Source organism: Callorhinus ursinus, unplaced genomic scaffold (genome assembly GCF_003265705.2).
Source record: "Callorhinus ursinus isolate GAN/ISIS: 27379988/994484 unplaced genomic scaffold, GSC_fseal_2.0 scaffold5, whole genome shotgun sequence".
Lineage (NCBI taxonomy): Eukaryota > Metazoa > Chordata > Mammalia > Carnivora > Otariidae > Callorhinus > Callorhinus ursinus.
The window spans coordinates 40894540-40910271 of record NW_027397067.1 but is presented as its reverse complement, the minus strand read 5'-3'; the positions used below and the strand labels follow the sequence as shown (position 1 = coordinate 40910271).

Genomic DNA, 15732 nt, shown 5'->3' with positions numbered 1-15732 from the left:
CAAACATTTACAACCTTATTACACCTAAATCTGTAGATTTAGGCTTAATTCAGTTCTATTCCACTGTGGTAATTTTGTGGAATATGTGAATATTTAAAAATATTTTTCAAATATGTGAATATAGTTATTAAATTTCTGATGGTCAAAATCTCTGACTGTGTCATCTCTGAACTAACAGTTATTTAATACTAGCATTTTATAGGATTTCTATTCCCCTTAGCTCATAAGCCCTGAAAAATATGTAGATATGTCGGTCAATACATTATTTTTCTTTATTCATATCCTCTAATTAGAGAAACTACTACATTCTCATTTTAAGACACTGATCAACTTTTAGTCTGTAACCATTTTCCAATCTCAAAATTTAGCTTTAATTAGTGATAAGTACTTTACAAATTACCTTTATAAATGGCTATTATTTACTACTTGGAAGGTGGGGGGACATCACTCTCAAGTTTTGTGATACTTTGGTTTAATCCTCTATGATTTGAACTTTTATTGCTTGACAAAACCTTTATTATAACACCTAAACAAGAGAAGAATGGCTCTACTGATTTTTTATACTGTTTATTTTTCTGTCAGAAACAGCAGTGGGAAATCAATAGTACTGGTAATCTAGTATCCCAGACTTGGAATTTTTTACCCAAGAGTCGATGAAGTCTAAAGATTATCACAGAGGAGAGTTATATCCCTGAGTATAGTCAGAAAAGAATACTCTTTCTAGTTAGAATTTCATAAAATATCCGAAGATAGGCAGAAGGAGAGTAATAGCAAGGAACATTAAAAGTTAGATGACAACTAATATAAGAAAGAATATAAAAAGCATGTTTTTGAAATAAAATATTTTCAGTGAATGACCAGAAGGGTGGTAGAACTTTCTAGGAACCAATCATATTTAGAAATAATTTTCCTCAAATAAATACAGCTAACTTTCAGTGATCTCATATAATCTTATCTGGAATGGGTCAGTATGATTGGGGACAGAAGCATTAATGATTTCTTTTTTTTTCCCTTTTCAATTTTATTTTGTGTGACCAGAAGGCAATTTGGGCACATACTTAATTTTTATTGGTGGGGGATGAGGGAGCTAATCTGAAATTCTTACCCGTTGGAAGTATTCTGTAAAGCAGGAGAGTACAGTAGTTAAGAATATAGGCTCTGGATTAAGATAAATCTGGGTTCCAATCATGACAAACATAAGAGCTATATAATATTAAGCAGTTTATATAATATGTTCTTTTCCCTAGTTTTTCTCATCCTTACAATGAGGATAACAACAGTACCAACCTCATAGGTTTTGGGGTTAAGGGCTAAATGAGATAATCCAAGAAAAATTACAGTACGGTAACTGGTTTAGAGTAAGTGCTCAAAACAAGTTAGCTATTTTTATTAAGAAGTACACTTGCTAGGTTAGAAAATGTTTCTTTTCCTAATATTAAAGCATCCACTGGGTTTAATTAGCAAGTAAGACTTTTGACCAAAAAGTCATAAAAGGTCTAACATTTTGGCAAGTAAAGGGGAAATAATGGTTCTCCAGAATAGAGGCTATTCAGTAAATGATGTCAAGGGAAATTTTATCTACTTGAAGAGAATGACATTAGATATCTACCTCATACCATATGCAAAACACAACTACCAGATAAAATGCTTAAATTTTTAAACTTTTTTAGATATCACAAATACTAGAAGAAAATATAAGCAAGTATTTATACAAACTTAAGGATGAAAACAACCTTTGTAATCATGACACCAAGTCAGAAGCCAAAAAGGAGAAGACCAACAGATCTGGCAACAAAAATAAAACTTTAAGGCAAAAACACACCATAAACAAAATGGGAAAATACATTTGCAACATATCTTCTCTTTAATATAAGGGGTTAATTTTCTCAATATAAAGACTTTACAAATTCATATAAAAACTACCAATATTCAATAAAAATAAAGGCTAAGGACAAGTGTGGGTAATTTATTAAAGAAGAAATGTGTCATTATTAAATATATGAAAATATTCCATCTTAGTAGTAACTGCAAATTAAGATGACACTGATTCTTTCACCTGTCAGATTAGTTATTAAAAATACTGCTACTCTTCATTAGTACACTGGGTTACTCATGCAAGGTTTTGTAGAAATGCTAGTTAAAATTTTGTGGACATAAATTTATTTTTTTTTAAAAATATTTTATTTATTTATTTGACAGAGAGAGAGAGAGAGAGATAGAAAGAGCAGGAACACAAGCAGGGGGAGTGGGAGAGGGAGAAGCAGGCTTCCTGCCGAGCAGGGAGCCCGATGTGGGACTCGATCCCAGGACCCTGGGATCATAACCTGAGCCGAAGGCAGACACTTAACGACTGAGCCACCCAGGCGCCCGTGGACATAAGTTTAAACCTTTGTGGACAGACAGTATCAAAATTTAAAGGGTGCATGCTCTTTGAATCAGAAATGCCACTCTGGTAATTTATCTCAAAAGAATAACTGGATCAACAAAAAGGCCAATGTTTAATGATGCAATGAGATTTATAATTGCAAAAGTAACCTAGATATCCACCAATAAGGACTGGTTAGATAAAGTAATATATCCATAGGAAAATACTATGAGGATACCAAAAAGGATGATATGCGTCTCTGTTTCTTAGCAAATATGCCCATGATATATATTAAATTTTAAAAAGTGATGCTACATATAGTGTAGTCCACTTAAATATAGCTCTATGTATAGGGGAAATGCTATTATGCTCCTCATAAGGATGCTGTGAGGAGTAAATGAGTTTATCCACATAAAATGCATATAAGATGTGACATAGTCAATACCTAAGAAAATTTGTTATCGTATCTATTGTGTATATGTGCATAGAAAAAAAACTGGAATGATATAAACCAGAATGTTAACTGATTATTTATGAGTAGTAGGATTACTACATTTTTCTCAATAATTTTGTGAAAAAAATTTATGGTGATTTTATATTTAGTTGTAAGAAAAATAAAGCATTTAAAAATTAAATTTAGAAGATGTTTCTTGCTCACATTAGCTACTTTGCCACATACTGCATTCCTGTCCCTCTCTATTCCAGGAGTGACCTTGACCCCTGGTCAAGATCTTTTCTATAGATCTGAAATTCCCTTGACATTCACCCTATAACTGATGACTTTTCCGATTACATGGGAAACAAATGGGACTGTGATTTTTTTTTTTAAGAGAGAGAGGAGGAGGAATGAACAGGGGGAGGGGCAGAGAGGGAGAGAGAGAATTTTTATCAGGCTCTATGCCCAGCATGGAGCCCAGTGTGGGGCTCCATCTCCTGACCCTGGGATAATGACCTAAACCAAAATCAAGAGTCAGGAATTTTTTTTTTTTTTAAGATTTTATTTATTTATTTGAGAGAGAGAATGAGAGAGAGAGAGAGGATGAGAGGGGAGAGGGTCACAGGGAGAGGCAGACTCCCTGCTGAGCGGGGAGACCGATGCGGGACTCGATCCTGGGACTCCGGGATCATGACCTGAGCCGATGGCAGTCGCTTAACCAACTGAGCCACCCAGGCGCCCAAGAGTCAGGATTTTTAACTGCTTAACCGACTAAGCCACTCAGGCACCCCAGGGACTGTGATTTTTCATTCACATTGTGTACAATAAGTTCCATAACAACTTTTCTCAGAAAGACAAATTTTTTGCAAGGTTCCTATGAAAAGTATCCAAAAATTGTGCTACCTTGCTGATTAATGCTGCTACCAAAATTCAGATGGACTTGTAAATTAAACCCACCTTGAACAGAGTAGTACAGTTACCCGCAGTGCTCACTCATTTCTGCCCCCAGGGAGGTTAAGGAAGGAGCCAGAAGCTCCGTTCCCATCTGAAGCAGTAGCCTGGTAACAGGTAAGAGTAAGAATGTTCTGATGTTTCTCTCAAAATTATGAGTGGCATCAACAATTTTTACTTTTCTAAGAATTTTTCTCATAAACAGAAATGTGAGACATGCTTAACATGAACAAAGGGGGGCAATAATGTAACTCTTTTTGACTTGTCTTTGAGGCTTCTGGTATGGGATTTGTGCATCCTTCTTCATCATAAAAGATCTCAAATGAGGCCTGACTTGGAAAAGAAACAATTTGATACTGAGGAGGAAAGATGTATAAAAGGGGAGATTCAGAACCGTAACAGAGTTCAAATTCAACCTCTGGAAACCATTTCTGGAAGTTTGCTAGATCATGGGGGTCTGCATTTAAAAGTGTGGGTTGTCACAGATGACATAATCTTGTGAGTAGAAAATCCTAAGGGATCTACTAAAAAACTATCGGTGCTAATAAATGAGTTCTGCAAGGTTGAAGAATATAAGATTAGTGTGCAAAAATAAATTATTTCTGTGTGCATTTGCAATGAACAATCCAAAAATGAAATTAAATAAACAGATCCATTTATAATAGCATCAAGAATTACAAAATACTTAGGAAAAAGTTTAAGAAAAGAAGCACAAAACTTATACTCTGAAAACTACAAACACAGTTGAAAATATATTAAGGAATATTTAAATAAAGTGGAAAAATATCCCATGTTCATGGATTGGAAAAATTATTTTAAGATGGCAATACTCCCCAAACTGATTTACAGATTTGATGCAATCCCTACCAGAATCCCACTTGACTTCTTTATACAAACTGACAAGCTGATTCTAAAATTCATACAGAATTATAACAGATCCAGAATAGCAAAACAATCTTAAAAAAGAACAAAAGAGACCTCGTACACCCTGATTTTAAAATTCATATAAAGCAATGCTAATGAAGATAGTGTGGTACTGGCATAAGGAGAGACCTATAGATCAATGAAAGACAAAGTCCAGAAATAAAACCATTTCAACAAGAGTTCCAAGACTATTCAATGGGAAAGAATAGCTTTTTCAACAAATGGTGCTTGGGCAACTGGACAGTCACATGCAAAAAGATGAAGTTTAACCTTCAGTTCACACCATACATAAAACTTAACTCAAATGGATCAAAGGCTTAATTGAACCAAGAAAACTATACAACTATTAGAAGAAAGTGGATAAATCTTCAAGATCTCAGATTTGGCAATGGATTGCTAGGTCTGACAAAACATAAGCAACAACAAAAAATATATTGGACTTCATCAAAATTACAAATTTTCTGCTTCAAGGAACACCATCAAGATATTGAAAAGAACCTTAAGAATGGGAGAAAATAATTTCAAATCATAGATCTGAAAAGGGACTTGTATCCAGAATAGATAAAGAACTTTTACCACTCAATAATAAAGACAACCCAATTAAAATATGGGCAAAGGATCTGAGTAGACATTTCTTCAAGGAAGATATACAAATGGCCAATAAGCATTAGTAGGGAAATGCAACTCAAAACCACAATGAGATACCCACTAAGATGGCTGTACTGAAAAAGTCTGATGAACAGCAAGTACTGGTGAGGATGCAGAAAAATTTGAACCCTCATATTACTGGTGGGAATGTACAATGGTGCAGGAAGTTTCTCAAATGATTAAAGATAGGGTTACCACATGATCCAGCAATTTAATTAGATATATATGTAAGAAAAATGAAAATATATGTCCATACAAAAACTTATACATGAATGTATCAATCACAATAGCCCAAAGGTAGAAACAACCCAAATGTCCATCAACTGATGAATGGATAAACAAAATGTGGTTATATCCATTTAATGGAATATTTGGCTGTAAAAAGGATTGAATTACACTGATAGGATACATGCTATGATACAAAAGCATGTATATAGTTAATATGCATATAACATACATATATATATATACAGCTAATAATGAAAGCACGCTAAGTGAAAGAAGCCAGTTATAAAAATCATGTTATGATTCCATTCACATGAAGTGGCCAGAATAGCCAAATCCATAGAGACTTCAGATTAGTGGTGGTGACTTAGGGCTGGGAGGGTTGGGGTGTGGGAAGCAGCAAAGTACTAGGTCTTACTCTGAGGTGATAACAGTGTTCTAAAATTGAGTGGTAATGGCTGCACATATTGGAACACACTAAAGACCACTGAGTTGTACATTTTAAATGGCTGAATTGTATGGTGTATGAATTCTATCTCAATTTATTAAAAAGCAGGTTTCTTCTTGTCTTACACTTTTGGTGACCACCAAGAGACTTCCTTCCAGGGGCATAATACGGTAGGCAAAGAGAAAAGCTTGAAAGCCCCTTTCTTTGTGCACCCTCCACTCTGCAGTCGCTCTATGTCCTAATGCTTCAGGAAATGTAGGAATTGCAGTTGGGAATTCTGCACTCACTCACTCTCTGCCCATTTTGTAACTGGTGGTTGCTTAGGGATTTAAAAACATCTGTAGAGGTAGTCTGAACCTGAAGTGAGCCCAAAGATCAGAGACACAGACTGCCACGTGTAAAAAAAAATTTTGCAGGCCTTGAGGAGCAGTGGTAGAGTGAGGAATCAGACTGCCACCACTAACGAAGCCCTTAGGTGGCAATGGAATCAAGCATACCTCACAAGTCTCCATTCTCATCGTTCAGGTTAAAGCTAATTATTTATATAACCTTCCTTTCCCCCCCAGTTTAAGAGATGATGTCAGCAAGTGTAAAACATTATATCCCACCCACACTCTTCCACCTCAGTAAATGGAGTTTGTCTTAGGGCAGCTTTCTGAGATGCTCTTCATGCATTACACAGCAGAGTGCAAAGTGAATTGAGAGGCTTTAAAAAAAGGTTTTTGGTCTTCAGGACCAAACTAGAGATCTTTGAGCATGGCTATCAGAAAAATCAAAGTTCTGAAATTGTTTGAAACTATGACAGGGGGGCGGTAAAGGTGGAAATGAATGCTGATTCATGGGCTTTAAAAAGGAATGATGATTATTAAGTAGCATACCGTGCTTATTTTATTAAGCACATAACTTTTGAAAGCAGGATGTTTTCTTTGTTAATAGTTATAAAATGACAAAAATATTTTTCTTTAAAGCTTGATCCCGGAAAATTTTCAGTGAGCCAAAACACATCCTAGATGACTTGTTTTAAAGGACTTACTGTGGTCACAAGCAATCCTCCAAACCTGTTCAGGTGCCTATGAAAAAGTCACTGAAGACCTTCTGAAGTCCATGATCCCAAAGCTGTCAAATCTACTGGCTTTTTACAATAAAGTAAGGCAATTCTTGTGATACCATATCATGGTGGATGCAACTTTATGTGGTTGGCTATTCTCACCTATTCATTTATTCGATAAGATGTAGTTACTAGAGAGTACTTAATGAGAGTGTATTATAATGGAAAGCATAGATTTTTAAAATACATAACTGTTTATAGTTCAGATTTTTGGCTATGATACTTCGGGTAAGTTACTTTATATCTCTGCTTAAATTTCATATAAGATGTATAACACCACCTCATTCTTATGAGATTGCTATAAAGATTAAAAGATAATACATATTTGGTGCCTGTAACAGCACTGGATGCACAAAAACAATAAATGTTAGTTTCCTTTGACTAAACAGTACTGTGATAACAAGTTGAATATCTGAGGAAATGGGAAAATAACATTTGATATTTCTTATTTATAAGTATCTTTTTCATACAGACTATGGGCTAAAAAATTTAGCAATTTAAATTTTTCATACATTTAAATAAAACAGTAACATTAGAAAACATGTTTTGAACTTTAAGTTACTTTATTACCTTTATATCCTTTATTTTCTGCTTTTCAAAATTGTCAATAGTTTCCTCCAGATGACGAGTTGTTCGGGTAGCATCCATTGTAGCTCTCTGCAATTCAGTTTCTGCCTGCAAAAGAATTCCCCAACCAAAGATATAAAAAAATTCAGGTTCGAATCCATTCAACTGAAGTCTATTTGTAAATGTTACCATTGCACTACTGGCTTTTTGGCATAACAACTGTAAATTGTTCAATAATATATTTTACCATATAAAATAAGATGATTTATATAATAAGCACGTGCAGAATAAAGAACTTTAAATCTATTAAGTGACATGATTCCTTACCTCATATGAAAGAAAACAAAACTCCTTCCCTTTCTTCCTACAAAACCATTTTTCCCCTGTATTACCCTTTGATTATTTACTGTAAAATAATTTTCTATATTTTCTACTGTTTTCACCTATTTCACTGTCTATGCCATTTATCATTCTCTTCTTTTTCTGCTCATTCTTTCCCCTTTAACACTTTCTCTCCAAAAAAGGACCCATGACCTAAGTATTTTCAATTTTCTAGTTCTCCAAATGCATTAATGTTTCTAATCTTATAATATCCTAATCAGATATGGCAGAATATACACTATAAATATTTATTTCAGCATGGGGTATATTTGTATATTCTTCTTAGAAGCTAACAGTATTACACTGTTACCATTTAGTTAGTGCTTAGTACAAAAAATATACATACCAGTAACAAATTAGATGACAAGTCAAATGCTTTGCTTCATATATTGTATTGACAACACTCACACTATTGTATAATCAATATGGTGGCCACCAGCCACATGTGGCTATTTACATTAAGATTAAATAAAAATTTAAAAACTATGTCTCATTTACTCTGATTGCATTTCAAGAGCTCAATAGCCATATATTGCTAGTGGCTACAGTAAAGGGCAGAACATTTCCAATCTACTCATGTATTTCTCTTAAAAAAGCATCTCTTACTTTAGAACAGTTTTTGCCCAAAAATATTTAAAATACTTTGTTGAACAGTAGAGGTTTTAAAAAACATAGCCTAATTTTCTGATTAAATTCTATTAGTTTTGTTTCCTATACTGATGTAGTATATTTATGCAAAAGTATCAAATATCATCATTTAATAATTAATCCATGGGAAAAATGTACATTTGTCATCAAAGTTTAGTGACACATATTATTCTGACATTTAGCCCTTGCTTTCAAGAAAAGATATAAATTGAAATAAGTAAAAGAGTTTACTATAAGGATCCATTTCTTGACACACCACTTTATTACCCACCTGTGACTGAAATTTTTCATAAAGGAAAAAATACATTTCAAAGAGAACAATATTTTAAAGTAAATTAAAATCATACGCTCACAGAATTATATAATCTTGCAATTATACATTAATTATAACTTCATAGTGATTATATACTCTTACATTTAGATTAACTCAAATGAACGATTTTAAGATACTAGGTGTAAAAGAATATTTTTATACGTGTGTGTGTGTACATTTGCCATATAGGGTGTAAAGTTTTTTAAAACCATATAAACTTTTAATTTTTAATCATACCCAGTAATCAAAAATAATTTTCTATATTGCTGGGCTTGAGATTTTTAAAAAATATGACTTTATCACAGGAAATTCAAAAGTAAAATAGAGCTCCTTTATAGATCCGTATGAAAAATTTCTACGTTATTTGATGCAAGTTAACCTACTAATGAGAATACGCAAGCAGACTATTACATGTGACTCATATAGTTCTTTACTTGTGACTACTTCCTTTTGACTTATGTCTTTGCCCTCCCCATTTTATTGATAGTTTCAAATTTAAAGAAACAGTTTTAAAATTTAGATGGATAGGTAGAATTGGCTAAACCAGGGGAGAGTGGGGAAGCAGAAACTACAGCTGGGACATCTTACTCTTCCACCACCCTCCAGCAACTACTATTCGTTTCTGAAAGTCTCAAATCCTTTTACTTAGGCATAGCAACTCACCCAAAATTACACAGCTATTTTTAGCAAAGAGGATATGGGTTTCTATTTCTTTTTTTCTGAAAAGTCTTCAAAATCCTATAATGGGTCAAGTTGAGTAGGAAATGCTTTTGATTAAGATACTATGATACAACTCTATGAGTAGAGATATCAGTGTATTTAATGAAATTAGTCCTGAATGCAAAAATGGTTTCTGAAACGGTGAGCCAGAGCCCTGAGATTCTTCTTTACCCCATCCTCTTGTATCAGTGTTACTCCATGTTATTTTACATACTGAACTTTAACATGCCTCTTTTGAATTGTCAGATGAATTTTAAGGGTCCATCCTGGTAAATATTCTGTAATGCTATGAGTGGATATTTTTATATTTATATTGAATACGTTTATATTTAGATTGTCCTTTATTTTCTATAATAGTCTTAGGTTGTCAAAATCCACTCACTTTCCCAGTGAGCACAGCAGTTCACCTACAGCAATAATCTATTCCTTTGTTGTATTTCCCCCCATGGGAACCCAATTCTAGTTTCATCTACAGTATAAGACTACCTCCTCCAGGGCAGTGTTCACAACAGACCGTCTAAGTCAGAAACATCTTTGTCTTAGGAATATTCATTTCTGTGTTGAGTCTCCATACCAATACCCGATTCAATCCTACCCACCACTCAGGATTCCAGATGTGACATTTTTCCTGCCTTTATGTATTTTCCTCCAAACAAAACACTAAAAATTTTGACCTCTGACTTACTTCTTAAAAATTGGTGACAACCTGGTCTCTCCCTTAGTCCCTAGTTGTCAGTCATAAATTTTCCATCATTCTCTGGTGTGCCTGACTTGCTTAAAACCCAGACTCCATAATCTAGTTGTAGATCTTAAGCCTCAATGAGATGTTCCTGTCCCAGCCTCCAATTCCAAGCCCTATGGCTGCCCATTTTTGTTTATTTCAAAGTTGGGCATATGTACCTTTGGTCCAAAGGAAGGAGGACCAGGCAATTGCAGCCCGAAATCACTGCTCAAGGGACTCCCCTCAGGAATGGAGGTGCTCTGCAACTTCAAATGCCCCCATAGAGCCACTCCTCATGTGGTTTCTGGCTGAGCTGGGCAGTAAAAACCTTCAGGAAGTAGGAAGGAGACATAAGAAGGAATGGGAAAAAGAGGCAGCGGGATAAATTAGTACTTTCTATATAATTGCACTTATCCCAGTTGCTGGCAATTAGTCAGGCACTATTTTCTATTCTTTTGTTGTCATGAACAAGGCACATCATTCTTAACAGAAGAGCCTTGTTACAGTAGACAGCCCTATCTAGATCCTTTTGTGTCCAGCTATGAACCTCAATTTTACTCTAGAATCTCCTGAAGGTCTTTGGCTGCTAGTCCTAATTGTGGTTTCACATTGTTGTTGTTTTTGAAGGTGAAGGGAATTATACTGGGGAAAAATGACTCTTCCTTCCTTTTCTCAAAAGTGGGGCAGACAAGGCATTGATATATTGGATTCATGATAGATCTTTAAGTTAATTTTAAAATTAATATTCAGTCATCATGTGAAAAAAAACTCAGAATTCTGAACTTACTTTTTATAAAAATATCAACGTTTTTAAGTCTTTTTTTTAATATCTATTATGGAAAACAACATGAGGGGATTGAATTAGGTGGTGTATTCTCTTTAAAATTAGTTGATTTCTATAATGAGAATTTGTAAATGCATGTGTTTCTTTTCAACCTTTATATTCAAATTTTCTGCACATTTAAAAGCAGAAATGCGTAATTTCCATATAGATTTACTTTTGTACAGCATACCTTACAAAACATTTTTTTAAAGATCAAAAGTCAAAGGATACAATAACATGTCGATCCGATGGGTTTCGCTGACGTGTTCTTTCTAACTGAGTTAACTGTTTAGCTTCTCGATTCCTTGCTGTTAGTGTTGCTTTGAGGTCATCCTGAAAATAAGCATTTTTGATTAATAAAAATCTCTCATCTAAGAAATAAAATACACACACTCTGTTTTAAGAATGGGAAAACACTCCTTGTTTGGTCCAGGCATTACCAGCCCAGGAATTATTACTGCAAAATTAGTGTGTGTCTTTGTGTGAGAGTGTGCACACGTGTGTTTAACACCCTCTCAAATAATGACACAGATAAGATAATTTCAATGCAAACCTTTAACCACATAATACACACATATAAAATTTTGATTGTGGTGGTAGTTATATGTGTATATACATTTGTCAAAACTCAATGAACACTTAAAACGGGAGAATTTTATTGTCTGTAAATTATACCTCAAAGCTGGGTGAGAAAACAGAACCTGGGGTTGTAACACACAGTATGGTGACTATAGTTATTAACACTGTATTGCATATTTGAAAGTTGTTAAGAGTACATCTTAAAAGTCCTCATCAAAAGAAAAAAAATTTCTAACTATGTACGGTGATGTATGTTAACTAGACCTGTGGTGGGTATTTCACAATATATACAGCTACTGAATCATTATGTTGTACACTTGAAACTAATATGTCAGTTATACCTCAATAAAAAAATACAACTTTGTCATACTCACTTTTAGTCTACATGTTATTGCCTGCTTTAAAATGAAAAATATAATCTTATGTTCATTTAGTAAAATAAGTTCTTCATGACTATAAATATTAATATTTTAAAGTTTCTGAAATAAAGTATTGCTTCATGTTGCTATGGTTTACTTAGTAAGCTCATTAAAAATATTTCATTATTCTCAAAGTTCTAAGAAATGATGCTTCACAGAGTGTGTAAAAAAACTGTATAAACTACGTTGTACTTTTTATTAAGAGGACAGTTATTGGAAACCTCATACTCTTTGCCATAATAGTTAATAATAGTAGGAAAAATGAATTTACTTACTCGTTTCATTTTTACAATGGTTCCATAAGCTTTCAAAGGTTCAACTACTTTGGCTTCAAGTCTTTCAACCTATTGAAAATTATTATAAAATATAACTGAAAAGAAACATAGACATATCAAAATTTAAATTCTGAAATAAAACCTGGGCTATTTAACCTGAACTTAATTATTACAGAGTAATGTTTTAAAATGTTTAAAATGTCACAGTTTATAAGTAAAAGAATAATCACCAGCAATTGATAAAACTCAGAATCTAAACTCAAACACAATAAAAGCTGTTAAGATGTAGAGTAACACTGAAAGCAGAAAAGCACCTAGTATGCAATATGGCAAGAAAACATTTCAGGTTTCTAAGAAATTTATCTCTGCCACAAGATCATCTCTGTATTATTTTTCTTCGTTATAGTAGCTTTTGGGTAAGTTTCAAGACATCTCACATTTTAGTACAGCTACCAATTCAGTGTGTTTAGCATAGTATCAGATATTTTACATATATTATCTCCGAAATGTAATAGTCCAACTTTCCAGGTAAGAAAATTGAAGCTGAAAGATACAGCATATTGGAAAAATTTAAAGTGACACAATCCTCAAAAGCAAAAAGAACTGTATTAGCTACAATCCTTTTCTGGGAAGCCATTTGTAAATTACCAAAGCTTGAGGAAAAAGATAAATGGTCTCAGTGTTGCTGAGCTGTCAAACTGCATGGTTGATCTTTTATTTAGAATTAAACTGTTTTTCTTAAACATTACGATTTTTATCACATTTTGAGTAATTATTTCCTTTAATAGCACTAGTGGAAGGCACTGAAGAAACGGGCTTTTTAAAGGCAAATATAGCATAAGAAAAATAACTCCTGGACATTAAAATTTTCTTCATCAGGACAGGTAACACAAGATGACATTAATTGTTTAAAATGAACATATATTATTTTTGCAGCAGGAAGAAGGCTTTTTTTGATGATACATGTTTATATAGTACATTTCATTTCATATTGATTTTTCTATAAACAAAATGTATATGAATGTTTCACTTTAAAAGATTTTAGGAAAATGAAAACAATCAAGTTCTCATTGAGCATTTAAGTATTAGGAATCCTAAAATCAAAACCTTGAATACTCAGGATAGTTTAGTCTATACCATTTCGAATAATCCATACGCTGATTATTCAGTGCAAGGATTATTCAAGTCTTTTTTTTCTGTTCTCCCTTTTTGTCGCCTACCTTTTGTTCATTGTTCATTAGCACCTTCACCGTTTGGTAAGCAAGGGAAATAAAAAAGAACAAATGTAAATCAATTCACTTTGCTATTTGATAAATAGCATAAAGTTTTTCTTGAAATTATTGTCTTAACATAGGATTTTAGGGTTATCAGTGAGTATATATTATTTTTGAAGTCCTCAGTTAATGTGTAACTGAGTTGCTTGTTTATTATAGAATATCATATGACAAGAACTCAACTTTTCCCAAAAAGTACCCCCAAATGTAATTACTACTCAAATTTCTGTACGAATAGCAAGTACAGGTTCAAAGATCATTATCTTCACTTTGTTTTTGTGATTTTTATTGATGACAGAGATTTCTGTATTAGGCTTTTAAAAAGTACCAAAAGCACTGATGAGAGGAGTACAAGAGAAGCAATACAGCTTCTAACTGGGCAACTTCTAACATTTAACCTGTATCTTGAGAACTAATATAAATATAAGTGAAGGTGCTTATGAGGTATTGAAAGTAAAAATGAGCTTTTAGAAAGAAAACAATTACAACACCACCTTCTTCCCTCCCTTCCAAAGCAAAAAAACAAAAACAAAACAAAACCACCCCACAGTCTCACTAGTATCTATGATATCAATCAGTAAATCAATGCTGCTTTTCTTTTTGTCAATGAAATATTGGTCAACTTTACAGAGCATTGAAGCAACAAAGATCTCTTGTCCATTTATTACTTATTCACTCACATTATGACTCTCAACATCTTCCATCTCCAGACATACTTTAAAATATACTTACGTGCACACAAGACACAAGTCATGCTCCTTTTCTTCCCCATGGGTACTATGTTTACTACCCCCGTAAATAGCCACCCCTTGGCCAAAAGCTGGCAAATGGAAGTGGGGAAATTCAGGACTTCAGGACACCCTAAAGTTTAGTTTGAAAACGGTAAAATCAGAAATCACAGGAAGCTTCCCTTTAACAGACTCACACAATGTTACATGAAAATGTACGTTTATCATCAAGTGTGCGTTCGCCACTTCAGTTAGGTGGATCACAAGTGAAAGTCTTCACGGGTCCTTCATCCACTACTTCAGGGCTCACTCATAACAATGACGCTGTGACCTCCATACCTCTGCTTGTCGATAATCCTGAAGTTTGGCAAACTCATCAGCAAAGTTTTTCAGGCCCTGCTTTAAATTTGGGGTCTCTGTAGAGGCATACACGTTGATTTCATTCACCAGTAGATCTGCTTTGTCTCGCAGTCTGGCGGTTTTCCGCACATAAGCAGCAAAGATTTGGCACAGCTCTCCGAAATGCTTCTCCACATTTGTGACAGCATCTTGCAGTTGTCTGGTTTGAGCGTCCCTAGAGAAAAAGATGACACAAAACGCAAATCATTCTCATGAGAGATGAGATGGCTTCATCTCCACGTTAATTTGATATGCAAACATTCCCGGGGCATTTTGCAGCTTCAAAGGCACAAACCATCAACGATCCCACCATCTCCGGGGGGCGGATTCTAGTTCTCTAGGTTCCCTTTTGGGGCCTGGCCTCAATACCCCGACAGTGTAGGCGCACGAAGAGGCCGGGTTCCGGCCAGCCGCGCCACTGCGGGGTGGCGGATGCTAGGGCTGCTTGGCGCGGCCTGGGCGCCCGGCTGCCTCCCAGCCGTCTGCACAGCCCGCGGCAGTAAGGGGCCCGGCGCCCGGGGAGCGTGATCCCCGAGATCGCCCATCCCACCCCTGGCCTCCGGGGCTCGCTGCAACCAGGGGAGGTAGAGCCCAGAGCGCAGCGGGCTCGGCCCAGACCCCGGCCCAGGGTCGCAATTCGGCACGGAGGCCCCACGGAGAGAGGCTCCACCTCCCCCACCCAAGCCCTCGCGTGGGGGGTGGGGGTGGCCCTGGCCAGCGGAGGCCCCGGGGCTGTTACCGGTTTTCCATGCTGCGCCTCAACATCTTGCCTTGAGCACG

The 15732-nt window shown here is 35.1% G+C and overlaps 1 protein-coding gene across 1 annotated transcript in view; it reads right to left on the bottom strand.

Moving 5' to 3' along the window:
* The window catches only part of CIBAR1 (CBY1 interacting BAR domain containing 1), a 26136-nt gene extending 10404 nt beyond the window's left edge, over positions 1 to 15732 (bottom strand). The window contains exons 1-6 of the mRNA XM_073892964.1: positions 15692 to 15732; positions 14893 to 15127; positions 12552 to 12620; positions 11510 to 11611; positions 9449 to 9454; positions 7676 to 7780 (exon numbers count right to left, since the gene is read on the bottom strand). Coding sequence (XP_073749065.1) covers positions 7676 to 7780; positions 9449 to 9454; positions 11510 to 11611; positions 12552 to 12620; positions 14893 to 15127; positions 15692 to 15717 — 543 coding nt within the window. The 5' untranslated portion in view covers positions 15718 to 15732. The remainder of the gene's footprint in view (positions 1 to 7675; positions 7781 to 9448; positions 9455 to 11509; positions 11612 to 12551; positions 12621 to 14892; positions 15128 to 15691) is intronic.